This window comes from Eptatretus burgeri, chromosome 3 (assembly GCF_056783735.1).
Source record: "Eptatretus burgeri isolate ZD-2024b chromosome 3, Ebu_testis_v1, whole genome shotgun sequence".
Lineage (NCBI taxonomy): Eukaryota > Metazoa > Chordata > Myxini > Myxiniformes > Myxinidae > Eptatretus > Eptatretus burgeri.
The window spans coordinates 137,756,264-137,771,542 of NC_140963.1; the positions used below are offsets into that span (position 1 = coordinate 137,756,264).

Genomic DNA, 15,279 nt, shown 5'->3' on the forward strand with positions numbered 1-15,279 from the left:
GTTCTATGTGTTAGCTCTCATACAAGCCTCGACATTGTATACAAAAAAAACACATTAACCCCACTTTATCAAAATGGAAAGAGTGGAAAATTATGCAGCATTTATTACCTCCAACACGGAAGGTGAAGCAGGTGATGATTTCGCCCCTTTCTGTCTGTTTGTTTGTGTACAGCACATCTCAAAAAGTTGTGGACAGATTCAGATGAAATTTTTTTGGACAAGTAGAGTGTGTGACAAGGATGTACTGATTAGATTTTGGTGAAGATCCGGATCAAACTACGAGCATTATTTAAGTGATTCTTCACCATTGAGAGATAGGGCTAAACCAATATACAACATGATATCTCAAAACGTTGTGGACGGATTCGGACGAAACTTAGTGGATAAGTTAGGTGTGTGGCAAGGACGAACTGATTCGATTTTGGTAAAGATCTGAATCCAAATCTCGATACAATAATTATTTAATTTTTGGAGTGATTCTTCACCATTGGGAGATTGGGCCAAAAATTATATAGCATATTTCAAAAATGTATTGGGCCCGAAATGTTCTCGTCGATCACGCATTGCGTGGCGGAGGTATGCGCTGTACCAAGTGCCCTTCTAAATGGGGATGCATCGAGATGGCAATGGCGGGTGAGTTTAGAAAGCAATAAGAGGTGCTTGGTTTCAATAACGAAGAGTTGAAGTGTGTGTGTGTGTGTGTGTGTGTGTGTGTGTGTGTGTGTGTGTGTGTGTGTGTGTGTGTGTGTGTGTGTGTGTGTGTGTGTGTGTGTGTGTGTGTGTGTGTGTGTGTGTGTGTGTGAGAGAGGGGGGAGTTAGGCAGCAAAGGGGGTGGGGAGGGGGGGTTGTAGGAGCACAATGGAAACGCTGGTTATTAAAAGTTGGAATGGAGACAAACGGAATATGATGGCAAAAACTGAAAAGGGAATGCGAATAAAAAGACATAGGAGAGCAAAAGCAGAAAGACGCTCCATACCTTGAGGCGTTGCAGTTTATTGGCGAGTGAGTTCAAGGTGGTGTACAGGTGCTCCACACGGTGGTCAGGGAGCAGGGTGACATTGGGAGATTGAGGTTCCTCCAGTGGGACAGCACAGGGGTCATGATACCGTGAGAAATGCGAAACTGTGGGGCCATGGTCCACCGTTTCAGACGCAGTTGCTGATAAGACATCGAGCCCCTCTGGAAATTCTGTCGAGCGGTGCAAATCACCATGTGAAGCATCGCCTGGCCTTGAAGCATCACCAGCATCGTCATCAGTGCTGCTCTCGACCGGCCCGCTTGGTACAGCCAGAAAAAAACAATTTCCTGTGTGGAAGAAATGAGTGAAGGGAAGTATGGGTCTCAAACAAAACGAGAACTTGCACATCCATATTATGTCATTGCAACGTCAAAAGCATATGGTCGACTGCAAGTGCACACCTTCCCTGCGGATGATGGGTTGTGTGCTTTCAGAACGTGGTGGGCTGCGATTGTCCACATCGTTATCTCCATCTCCGTTTTCTGCTCCATTGATCCCTTCCTTGTCTCTGTTCCCATCCTCATTCCCTGGTGGGACGTGCACAACCAACTTCGATTTCATTCTCACATTCTCCTCCTCCCCATTAAATGGCATCTGTTTGTCTGGTACGTTGGGTTCTGGTACTTCCAGCTCCTCGTTGTGTTCCCAGCTGCTGGGTCGTTTTCCTGCAAGGGAAACGCCATACACAGTTGCACAAAGCTGCATCCCCCAAATTCAACAAGACACGTTGAGTGTCTATCTGCTTTTATCCGCCTCTCAATGTGCTCTCGATTCGCACTTCTCTGCTCTTCCTCATCAATCCCACCGGTGATACGCTCTTCTGCATTGCTCCTTGCTTTATGGAATTTGCTTTCCTCTGATAATTATTGCTGCACTCCATAACTCTATTCTTAGATCCATTTCAACACCTGCATCTTAAATGATCAAGGATATGTCGAGCGCAGTGGGATTTTAATTGAACGAAAGGCAAGCCTTTCTTTGGTTTCTGCATCACGCATTACCCATATTTAGCAATCCAGCCTAATTAGCACAAATAAATGTGGGCCAAATTGACGGAGCAAAACCTACAATTGGAAGTGAAGTTCAAGAAAGAAAAGGCAAGTTAATAAATAAAAAAACAAAAAACAAATCGCAGCAATGGTTAACAAACAGACACAAAGTTGACAACATTGTGACACATTCAGAAAGTGTTGACCAGAGTGAAAAAGACAATATCACAAAAGATAGCAATCAGTATCACACATTCATTTTGTTTGAGAGCAAGCGTGAGTACACACTCAACACACTCAGATCCAGGAAGTGAGGAATGGCTCACCCAAGTCTGTGACAAAGTCTCGACTAAGTCGCCTATCCAAAGAACCCACTCCAAGGAAGTCCAAAAATGGGAAACTCTCCTCCAAGTTTGATGGGATGACTCGGACACAATCGGAAAGAAGTCTCCGCATGTGATGCACTTGGGAGAGGGTGAGAAGCGTCAACAGAAAGGTCATCAACAAAAGTTAACTTAACCAGATCGGAGGGGGACAGTCTTGCAAAACCAAACAGTTACCTTCAGAAAATATAAACTAAATACAAATACATCAAATGAAGAAATGTAAATAAGTAACAGGAAGAGCATGCGGTACTAGTTGACCGAAGTGAAGGCTGTGGATTATCTCATGCCTCCTCACCATCTCGGAGAGCCAAGTCCGCAATAAAACCTTCCTCCAAATCGGCGTCCAGGCCGGCATCTGCTCCCTCAGACTTGCCACTGAAGAGATCACACTGTGGTCCCCCATCAAACTCGCCACCCTCAGATTCTTGCTTCCCCAGGAGCTCAGTCGAGTCCGTTCGGCCTTCTCCCTCTCCTCGAGAGCTCACATCACCACCCTTGTCATGTTCTGCCAAAATCTCCTCTGCACAAGGAAGATGGTCAAAGCTCGTCACTTGGATCACTGTGATGCTCAACACGTTATGCTCAGTTCTGACACACTGCTGCATGACTTTTCTCAAAGCAACTACCCTTGTGCAAAAACCGTCAAAATCAGTATTTTCTATTCAGTTACTGTATGCAGTGTTAAGAATCGCAAATGTATTATTACAAGTCTGGAGACGGCAATGGTTCACGAGCGGTATTTGACGATGTCGATTGTTTCAGAAGTCAAGGATGAGACAATGCGATAATTTTTGACCAAGTTATAAAAATGATCAACATGATTTGGTACGAGTGACAAGTTATTTGCTGCAAAATGTCAAAAACCCGGTTTCGTTCAACAACGTTAAAAATTTGACTTTTGCATAACTTTTAAAGGTCACAAAACAATGTTGTGGACATTAAAATAAGGAAATAGGATACGTGCTATAGCTTATTGGAGTTAGTTCGTCGAAGGTTGAAAACCCGGTTTGATTCCCACAACTATGAAAATTTGACCTTTGTGAACTTTAAAGGTCAAAGGTCAAGGATTATGACCTTTGGTGAAAAACTTCCTCTGGAACATTCCAGGAACAATACGTCATATAGGCTATATGGCATTTCGCACTCCTTGGATTATCCACACTTTGATGAAATCAGCGTAAAAACAAACTTGAAGGGGGCGCCACGGGCAAGGTGTTCGAGATAGAGCAAAATGGTTTCAAGACTTTCGGTGGGGAATGACCTCAAGATTATGCATAAAAAATATTGTCATCCTAGCTCTCAAAGTTTGGGCGGTCGTATGATTTTTATGTCAAAATTCGCAATTTTCTAAGTTTGTGACCTTGTGACCTTGACCTTGACACGAAAATGAAAAATCAAGCTATGTGGGGCTATGCAGGTGCCATTGGGCTAACCAAATACCAAAACCCCTGCCAGATTTGACAAACCCCTCGGAGAAGATGGATTTTTGTGTCAAAATTCGCAATTTTCTAAGTCCGTGACCTTGTGACCTTGACCTTGGGACAAAAATGAAAAAAAATCGAGCTCCGTGGGGCTATGCAGGTGCCATTGGGCTAACCAAATACCGAAACCCCTGTCAGAATCGACAAACCCCCTAGGAGAAGATGCAAATTGAAATCGGCTACCCCCTAAACACACGTTTTTTGTAAGAGTAAGAGCAGAGAATGGCCTGTTTTTAGTGTTTGTGATCTATAATGATTCGCCTCCAAGGTGTTTAGCCTGGGTTTGAATCCCAACCCAGCGATAAACTGTCATCCCGGTGTTTCACGGGCACCGGGGATGACAGTTTATAGCTGTGTGTGCCGTCCCATAGATGGACGTTAAACTCTGGGTCTCCCGTCTCCCAGCATTAGTTAGTGGACATTAAAGATCCTGCAGGTGTCCGTCGCGAGAGTAATGAAATGGAAGATCAATAAGGAACCCGAAGAGGTAAAGAGCAAAGATGGAGTCATCAGGAGGAAGCTGGATTGGATTCGGGTTTCAGCCACTACTCCACAACCCTCAAACCCATCCAGGCGCAGCCAAGTGAGCCCTACAGAAAAATTTCTGCACGAATTCGCTTATCCTGAGAGATAGATAATGAAGGAGAGGAATAGAGAGATGAAGGAGAAGAAAAAGCAAGAATTCGAATGAATAAAGAGAATTGCAAGAAAATAATAATAATAATAATAATAATAATAATAATAATAATAATAATGATAATAATTAGAAAGAAATGAGAGGAAAAAAAAAAGATGTCAGCAAGAATCGAGACAGATAGATTTCAGCAGTTACTTTGAGGTTCAAATGCAGTAAGATGTGCAAGCTACCAGAGGATGATGCAAGTTTTTGCAGCTGCCAAAATTCAAATTCCTGCCCTGAATTCCTGAATCGGAGTGTCGACCCATCCAGGATTGTAACCTCATAACAGCTTCGGCAGCATCAATGCTCTGCATACGGCATCGAACATGATGTTGACGATGACGATAATGATGATCAATCCACAATGTCCACAAATTAATACAGATTGGCAAGGCGGATGAATGGCCGACGAGGCATGACAGGGATGGTTTAAAAACCTGCACAGTTATTCGACTAATGAAGATGAGTGTATATGTATCAGATGAGATTATTTGACATGAGAGTGTGCTCAATGATTCTGTCAGTTCAGCTTCAGATATGTTTAGCTAGTGTTGCATTGCTAAGTACACAGATGCTTGCCTCTTATGTAACCTTCTAGAGACCTCCAATGACAGCTCTAAAAATCCCCATCATTCTCTGTAGATTGTGCTCCCACTACACCCACCCACCCCCCAACCCCCATTATCCTCTCCGTCCACTGTTCCCAATAAACCCTTCCTCAATACTCTCCACATCTACAATTTCGGCTCCCCCCCCCCCCACTCCCCCCACTCCCTGCATTGCTTTCACCGTCTACTCCATCCACCATTACCTTCTCTGTTCATTCATCTTCCTCCCAATACCCTCTCCGTACATTTTTTAACCCCCCCCCACATCCATCCACCACCCCCACCCATTATCCATCTAGCCCTCTCCCCCAACTGCACCCAATACCTCTCCAATTAAAAACAAGCACAAATGAGCTAAGATCCCCGTCCTCTTAATGATGACGTCATAAAAACGAATATGACGTCATTGTGATGTATCGGGTTTGCGATAAATTATCTGTGCTAATGCCCGGCTTGATTCCCGCAAACAAAATTCAAACAGCTTGCCTAGTTTCGGAGATAATGGTATAGGCGACTTCCATTAGCGGCGATATTATGACGTCAACTTTTTTTCTAGGAAGAATTTCCAAAATCGGAGATGGTTACTCCCTGCGCGTGGGCTTTCTGCATATACATGTCAAGTTTCACGAAGATCCGATGAAAACTCTGGGTTGTGAAACAAAAAATGTCAAAAAATAGGAATGATGTCATAAAAATTGATAAGACGTCATAGTGATGTATCATATGTGCGGTAATTCATCTCTGCCAATGCCCTGTTCGATTCCCGCAAACAAAATTCAAAAAGCTTGCCGAGTTTCGGAGATAATTTTTTAGGCGAATTCCATTAGCGGAGATATTTTGACGTCATAACTTTCTTTTCTCGGAAGAATTTTCAAAATCAGAGATGGTCACTGTCTGTGCGGGGTATTTTTACATATATACGCCAAGTTTCAGGAAGTTTAAGTTTCAGGAAAACTGTAGGCTGTGAAACAAAAAAGTCCACAAGAAGAAGATGAAGAACAACAACGTGAGTAAGACTTGGAGATCCTCCACGAGGATCTAATTACATAGCCTCACTGTGAGTATTTATATAAATTACAATTGTGATAAACTATAATATATTCCAAATCAGGATAAACTCCAGGCATTGCTTAAATTCTCCATTTTTAATCAATTATTTGATTTAAAGCAACAAAAGTTACTGTTTTGGTAACACGGTACAGTAATTTGATGAAATGAATTTAAACTATACAGTTAATAGAACACCTTACCCACGCAGTTGAGACAAAAAAAGGACATGGTCAGGATCTGTGAGCGGCAGATTTGATTGGTCGCGATGACGTAAAACGCCGCAACATTTTGTCCAAGTACTGCTGAACGGAAGGGGTTTGAGAGAGTGCTAAAGAGGTGACTTGTGTTTTGCCGTGTTCAAATATATAATTCAATGTAAATAAAACAAAGATTTTGAAAGTTGTAGAAAAAAATATTTCAAAACATTGATGCAGAGTCGTTTACACCACCCTATTCAACTCCTTACGTTAGTTAGTTCTTCGTTCCTGCTTGCGTCCTTTATGATGTCCTTACAAACAGTAAGTTTCCCTCTTTGGAATGATTTTCAATTTTGTTTGACTCCCAGACAGGCAGACGGAGTGAAATTATCAATTTACTCCTCTCTGAATTTGTCCCAGTCACGTATGCACAGAGCCAAAGTACTGCGAAACTACAGGTTTGGTTTCAGATTTGTGTTCAAAATATTTCTTAACCCTGCTCTTCGCTTTGCACGCACGGGGTGAGAACACAAATTTTACATCCTGTCGAGTGTATAAACTCTGTGTGCGTAACGGATTGACATTTCTGTTCTTTTAACTACCTTACCATCCAATAGCCAAACACAAAGTGGCAAGCATGCTCCTTCTATCTCTATATGGGTTTGATTCTTGTACATTTGTGACAATTAAATGGCACAAAAATTTACACGCATTCTCACCAACTTGGTGCACTTAGTTCTGTCAAACTTTTGTTAACCAACAAAAAAATTGGATCGTGAGCACCTCGTTGCTCTTCCTTACCGATGTGTAGATCCTTTTCGAAGTGTAGGGAGCCGTGAGTGTGGTGTGCACGTGTTTTGGGTGACTGGGAAGGCCATGCGTGTTGTGACGTGGAAGGTATCGTGGTATGGGTTGGCAATGAGGCAGAATGAGAAAGCAATCATGTCAAGGTGATATTGGTGGTGTGGTATTTCCATACGACAACAAAGTGATCTCAAGCACCAAGGAGTGGAGAACAGTAGCCAAGAATGGAACACTACAGTGGAGATGAATATTGAAAATCATTCAACAAGATGCCCTTATCCAGGACTCGAGAGTGTGAGTAGGTGTAAAAGTGAATGCGTATGGCAAAAGTATTATTCAAGGAATAAATGAGGCATCGGGCACAAAAGAGCACATGTACAATCCTAACACCATTGCCAAGGACAGTGACGGAAATCAAGCAAAATGAAGCATGTTCACTGGAATATTTAAAGTAAAAAGATGCAAAGCCATTTCGAGACTCATGTTCAACAGTGGTCATCAGACTGCCTTCATTGTGAAAATCACTGGGCAGTTGAACAAATGCACAATTCCCATTTTTGCCATAAGCTGTGAATGGGATTCAAAGGTCAATGTGACAGCAGTAAGAAACGGAGCGGCACACTGGAAACGGGAGTAGAAGATGGATCGAAGTAATAGTGTGGAATGAGGTGCAATGATAGTTTGTGAGAAGATTGAAGCTGTGGACAACACCTGGAAGTGGCATGAAAGAAAGATTTTCTTGATCTTTCTCATCGTTGTCATGTGGACGAAGTGCGTCAGCATTCCGTCTGTGTGTGTGGGGTGGGGGGGGGGGGAGAAATGCACAATATCGTTACCATTTTCATCTTGTAGTATGCCAACACAGCCAGCCACGTTTGGACTAACTGGAAATGTCACACAAAATGTCCAACTACACTGCAGAGCATGCCTTGCCTACGAGATGGTATAATTGGGTTGAAAAATCACATAGAGGACCTTAAAATGCCAGATTTTTTTACTCATTACAATCCATCCATCCATTGGGACCATACTCTGTGCAAAGCGTTGGTGCTGCCTAAGCAGTCTCCTGGGCTATTGGACACAATCCTGGATGGGTCGCCACTCCGACGCAGGATACCAGCAAGCTGGTACTCATTTTGCCAACCTCAGAAGGATGATAGCCTGAGTCAACCCCACCTGGTAGTAATTCAACAGCCAAGGGGGATTTGAACTCAGGATCCTCGGATCCCAAGCTCACCACCCAAACCATTAAGCCAACACCAGGCATACTCATGACAATGATGCACATAATTTGCACTTTTTAACCAAAAGATTATCGGTTGGTTGATGACATGGTTTTTCTGGAAAGCACATCCTGAGAAGTTGATAATAGCCTGAAACACAACTTCACCAGCAAAGCAGGATGTATGCTGGGCATCGAAGATGCTCACATCTTGTCATAGTCTGATGTACCATTGGTGTGTCAGCACAGCACAGGAGGCAAAATAAAATGTGGGCGATTGAGACCGTCCGCTGGGCGATCGGGACCATCCGCTGCTCTTCAATGTGGCTTGATCAGCCAATGCAATGCATCTGCCATGGCCTTGGCCACATACGTGTTCCTCAGTCAGAACCCCTTCCAACTAACAGTACAAATAATCTTGTTCGGCTTTGTGCCAGTTTCAAAATATTGGCTAAACCTTGGTCAAACACAACAGACAAAACAACATTATCAGACGTACAAGGACCTCATTTAAACCAACACTGTTGATCAAAGTAAAATATATTCCCCAACTATTTTAGTCAGGAGAATCAATGTTGCAGAAGTAACAAACTTCAAATGTCCTGCCCTGAACAGCGACATCGGTATAACAGATCTAAATATTACAACCAGAGTGGGGACTGGTAGAATGCCCCTTCTTTATTGTAAAATATCTTTCAATAAAGACTTGGAGGGATTTAGTCTTGTTGGGGATGAAAATCAGATACTCGGATAAGAAAAAGGAATGAGGTACTCCAGACGATGTTACAAGTGCATGTGAAAGACCATTAGTCTGTTTCCAAAGTAGGGCATTCACATGAGCGATAGTTTGGGCAGAGGAAACCAAATACGGCCACAGGAGATCGTGGGACTTCCGATGCCTCTCAAGTGTTGGTTACAGTTGTAAAATAAAACTTCAGGCACACTCTCTGCACAAGCTTGGGCCGACATCATGGCTACCTACACAAGAGTTGCGCAAATGAAGGGATTCCTCCCAATTTGAGAAACCATCACAAAGATGAATCGTAAAATATTCCAAATTTTTCCCCGTGTCGAATAGTGAGTGGTCGAGACGTGAAAAGAAGTTTTCTTCCCAAAACGCTTCTTACACTTGATGCTGTAGATGATGAGAACTTAGTTATTTTCATGAAGTCAACTTTTAAACAAGTACGAAGACATTTTTGATAAAATGAAGGAGCAAAAAATACTATTAGAATTCGTTTTTTTTTTTTAAAGTGTGATGAAAAATTATGACATCAACTATCAATTCATACAAATTCGCTAACTCTAAAAGATGTATTAAACTGTTGTGAATCGAACCACAGGGGAAACACAGACAAAAGAGATGATGGACCTTCTTCTGGAAACCGATTTACAACAACGGGGGCTCCGGGAGAGTTACACCGACTGGGTTATTCATTTTTGTGGGCCAGGAACAAACTTGGATGAGAGATCCAAGTTGAAACCGGGACTTAATAATTAACCTATTAGCTCGAATGATGTAAAGGATGAGGTAGTGAAGGAGTCCTTCTCTCCGGCGAACAGCAAACGTGAACGTGAACGCCACAAGCCCATAAGGCAAGGCTACTAGAGACACGGTAAGGCTACTCGAAAGTGGACGATCATGTTTGATTGAGAAACATGAACGACCTCAACAGGAGTCACAAACATGCTTTGACCATCTGTCCATTTCAGGTCTAGATACGTGTGGGTTGTTCCTTTGAAAAAAACAAAACAGGTGTTGGTCTCATGGATGACTTCAAACAAACGTTTAAAAGCACTGGAGGTCTTGAGGTCTTCATCATGTCAAGCAGTTTAATTGGACAGATTGGTCTGGCCTGCAGTAAACTCTTTCTTCCACTCACTGCTCTGCTATCTCTTCACTGGAAATGGACAATACCTGGGACCAATTTCTTGACATAAAGTTCTCTCATCCCACAATTCATACCTTCACACCTCCATAAGAGTACAACGACTTATGCGGTGAGACATTTTCCACAAGTCATGCCTTTTACTCCAAGAAAGCCAACTCCACTGAATAGAAAATAACCCAGCGGCGACACGCTGCTCTGGCACATGCTCCCATACCTGACCTGACCTGATGCGACACCATTGCAAATCCCTTCGTTTCCCACCTAAAGCAATGTTAAAAGTTGGAAAGAAATTAACATCCCTCGTTCTTCAGCCAGGCAGGCTGCAGCCTCTTACCTCTCTGCAGACCTTGAAAAAAAAATCACAAGCTGGTCCAACACGTGGAACATGTCTTTCAATCTTGACAAATCTCACACTCACTCCCTCTCCCTTTGAAAGGACAATCTGGCAAACCCTCCTATCTACTTGATGAACAATCCTGTTGAAAAGGTTCAGTCATTCAAACTCCTGGCTCTCATTATCGGCCATGATCTTTCTTGGGCAAATCACATTTCAATATTGGCCTCCAAAACCAGCTGTTGACTCGGAATCCTCCATTATACAAAGTCCTTCCTTGGTACACCTGAACTCCTATCCACCAACAAGGCCTTCATCCGCAGCTTGACAGAGTACTGCTCTCCCCTCTAAAGGCAACGTACGACGATTCAGCCAAAGTATGCCTGACATATGCAAAATTGGGCTAAAACGCTGGCACACGTTGAATACGTTATGGGTAAGTTTGTATACGTTAAGAGCAGACTGGTATACGTCGTAGTATGCTCGCATACATCGTAGTACGCTGGCAAACGTCGTAGTTCGCCAAGCTGTTAGACAAATTTTCCATGCTTGAAATTTCCTGTCGTATGCCAGTGTATGACTCACACGTTCCGCATCACGCTGGCCATAAGTTGTAGGCACATCGACACACGTTACTTGTACGTTACTCGTAAGTCGAAACACGTCAATGTAATGGTTAGTGTCAGTGTTCCAGACTCCCTGTTTTTTTTTTTGTTTGTTTGTTTTTTTCTTCGGTATGACTGTGATGACAACACTTCGATTTCTAGTGCGGTTATAATATAATATAATTAATAGGCTGCCGCTCAACGATTTAAATCATAACCGCACGAGAAATCGAAGTGTCAACATCACCGTCATACCGAAGAAAAGAAAAAAGAAAAACCAGGGAGTCTGGAACACTGACGCTAACCATTACCTCGACGTGTTTCGACTTATGAGTAACTTACAAGTGACGTGTGTCGACGTGTGTCAACGATCGCGTAACGTGCCTACAACTTATGGCCAGCGTATGCGGAACGTGCGAGTCATACGCTGGCATACGTCGAAAAATTTCACGCATGTTAAAATTTGTCAACGAGCTCGGCGTACTACGACGTATGCCAGCGTGCTCTTAACGTATACAAAACTTACCCATACGTATTCGACGTGTGCCAGCGTTTTAGACAAATTAATACGTCGGCATACGCTGGCTAAATCGTCAAGGTGTGACAGGGCCTTGAGTTTCAGCCATCAAAGCGGTCGTTTTGGAAGCTATTTAAGGTGGTTACCATGGCAACAGAAAATCTTAAACTCATTCATCCTTTTTATCGAATTTATTGTAGTCAATGTTATATAGCCAGGAAATACAAAGCATGATCTATTCATATTATCTTGGACGTTATGGCAGTTTTGTCATTTTTACCGCCTTTATGGTAGCCATATTGCTTAATTAACATAGCAACGGTACATCCAATACTTCTCAAACCCTTTCTATTGAAACCATTTGACACAAAACATATATCTTGGCCAAAACGTCATTGCTTTATGGCAGAAAACATGAAAATAATAGGAATTTTCGAATTTTAGTCCTTCGTGGCAGCCATCTTGGACGCCATCTTGAATATTTAAAATTGCTGAAGGGTGACAGGTCCACACCACCATATATCTCATTGTATACACCCCAAAGATGAATAATCAGCAGAGAAAAAAAACTACATCAGAGAATTAGGGGTCACTCCCCTTGGCTGCCGAACTATGCCTCTCATCTTGCTCAGCTTGATGCTGTGGAAACAAAGACCTTTAAGATAATTGGAACCTCCTTCGATGAAGCTGAGTCGATGGAATGATCACTTCATCATCGCAGACAGGTCGGTGGTCTCTCTCTCTCTCTTCTCCGGCCTCCTTTCTGGTCTTGTACTCTCTGCTCTTTCCATGCTTTATCCCTTCCCCTCCCCACGTTTCTACCGGGCTCACATCGTCTGCCATCAACTCCCTTGTAACTACCTAATTCCAGGACCACTGCTCACTTCCACTCAGTTGATCAACTTTTATTCCCACCTTTCGAACCAATTTTCACATTCTCTTCAATTTTATTCTTCCTACCAGGTGTTCAAGACAGCCGTTCAACACCATCTCAGATCATCCCTCATCCGAAACCATGACCTTTTCCACCCTCGTTAGAATTCCCACTCACCACAGTTCCTCAGACTTCCAAATTTCCAGTTTTCGCTCCTGAGAGTTCTTTCTGTATCTATCTTGTCCACCCCGTGCATAATCTCCTGCCCCCCCCCATTCCTCCCCACACCCACTGTTTGTCCGCCTCCCTCTGTTTTGGCGTTTCTCCCCTCTCTCTCTGCTGTTTCTTTTGTCCCACTGCGTCCTGATCTGTTCAGTGTACTAGTAATAGCTCTTCCCCAAGCCTCGACTATGTATAGGCATACAAAGAAAAGAAGTTCCACTAGGAATGACCCAAAATCAAATTTTGAGTTATTCGTTTTCCATTTTGACTGCTGTGACCACAAGTCCCCACCCCCTGGGACATGAACCGATGGTCCAATGCAAAGAATCATTACATATTCCATGTGCACCCCCCCGCCCCAATGTTGATTGGATAGAAAGTTTCATTTGAAAATGGTCCAAAATGTGTCCGCAATTGCATTTTTTTGGTATCTGACCTTATGACCTCATCCCAGGAGGCAAAGTCAAAAATGATATTGCTCACGTACCTGCTTGCCATGTGGTGATCATAACTACCAAGTTTGGTGAATTTCTGCACAACCGTTTAGGAGAGACAGCGTGATGCACGGACAGACAGACAGGAGCCAATTACAATATTTTCAAAAAGTGTGGAGATAATAATAATGAAAAAAAAAATCACTTGTAGAATAACAACTTGGCAAAACAGCACAAAGTAGAATGGCACTCAGTAGAGCGCATACCTCTGCCAGGTGGAACAATTCACGTTTTGTATCACACTGATGGACTGGATCCAAACTAAAATCCAATCCGCTTGTTCTTGTCACCGATTCAACTCACCACCCTGCTTTGTCAAAATTCGTCCACAACTTTTTAGGATATGGTGATATATTTAGTTTTTGGCCCTATGTATCAATTTTAGAAATTCAGCCTGTGCTGACCTTTTGACCTTAAAATTAATTGGTAGTTGAATCCAGCGACCTGACATGAAAATGTTCTTCAAATTTCAAGTCAATCGGATGAAAATTGAGGATTTCAGAAATCTGGCCAACGTTGACCTTTTCGCCTATGGCAACCACAAAAACAATAGGTGGTTAAATTCAGCGACCTGATGTGCAAATGTTCTTCAAATTTCAAGTCAATCGGATGAAAATTGACAATTTTAGAAACAATTTTTAAATTTGCCCTATTTTGGGTTGACCTTATGACCTATTTTGACCTTTTGACGTATGATAACCTCAAAAGTAATAGGTGGTCGAATTCACTGAGCTGATGTGCAAATCCTGTTCAAATTTCAGGTCAATTGGATGAAAATTGAGGATTTTAGAAAAATTGGCTCAAATTGACCTATTGGCCCCTGTAAACCTTTTCGGTCGACCAAATTTTATGAAACTTTAATACGGGACAGTCGCAGGGTTGGTGACATTAATCTCTGAAAATTTCAGAACGATTGGTTGAGCGGTTTAGGCTGGAGGCGAGCGGAAAGACAGAGACAGACAGACAGACAGACAGACAGACAGACAGACAGACAGACAGACAGACAGACAGACAGACAGACAGACAGACAGACAGACAGACAGACAGACAGACAGACAGACAGACGTGATCAACATACTTGTCAAAAATGATTTAAAAAATTTGCCAAGTAATAATCAGGTCTACATCATAAGGTTTTAAATATGTTCTCATTTTCAAGCTAACGTGCAAATAACAAAAACATATTGTGTTGAGATGGATGTTGGTTATATGGAAAATTTTTTAAAAGTAATGATATTCATCAACATCTGTTCAATCAAATTCTCTCTGTACTTTCCGTGCATCTTAATAATCCTCAACTGATACAAGACTGTCATGATGAATAACGAATAGAAAACAACCAGATCATTTGGAGGTCGTTGTGTTCAAAAGACATTTTTGCTTATTGCCCTTGTAATCACAAAGATAACCCACTCTCATTTACATTCCTTATCTTCGTTAAAATATCATTCACGATTCGAAAATGTTTTAATGTTCTGTACTAATTTTTTTCCAACAAACTTGCCACGACTATAAAGATGTGCAAGAAAAAAAATCTTCAAGTTCAATGCCGATAAGGAGCATGTCGCTTCAACGAGGGAATACTTTTGATTTCCCTTGAGAATACGCACCATAGTTCATTACATTAGATTTGCGTTGATTATCCCTGTCGATCGTTTCAACTTTACATGAGATAAGTTGTGAGCAGCTCTTTTATATAATCCTGTTAGATGACAATTATGCTTATCCCACGCTTTTTGAAAAGAAAAAAAAAAACAGTGGGCTATTGTAATCCTCTCCGTCTGTCGGTCCCGTCCATCACGCTATCTCCTCCTGAATGATTGTACAGAAATTCACCAAACTTGGTAGTTATGATCAATCAACACATGGAAAGAAGATGCAAGAGCACTATCATTTCGGCCCTGCCC

General features: G+C 42.3%; 1 protein-coding gene across 7 annotated transcripts in view; it reads right to left on the bottom strand.

Moving 5' to 3' along the window:
* The window catches only part of LOC147031094 (rho guanine nucleotide exchange factor 11-like), a 193,948-nt gene that overhangs the window by 27,258 nt on the left and 151,411 nt on the right, over positions 1–15,279 (bottom strand). For all 7 annotated transcript variants that reach the window (XM_085875811.1, XM_085875809.1, XM_085875813.1 and 4 more), the window contains 5 exons: positions 7,924–8,000; positions 2,689–2,913; positions 2,334–2,471; positions 1,420–1,683; positions 977–1,305 (listed from right to left, as the gene is read on the bottom strand). In XM_085875811.1, coding sequence (XP_085731937.1) covers positions 977–1,305; positions 1,420–1,683; positions 2,334–2,471; positions 2,689–2,913; positions 7,924–8,000 — 1,033 coding nt within the window. The remainder of the gene's footprint in view (positions 1–976; positions 1,306–1,419; positions 1,684–2,333; positions 2,472–2,688; positions 2,914–7,923; positions 8,001–15,279) is intronic.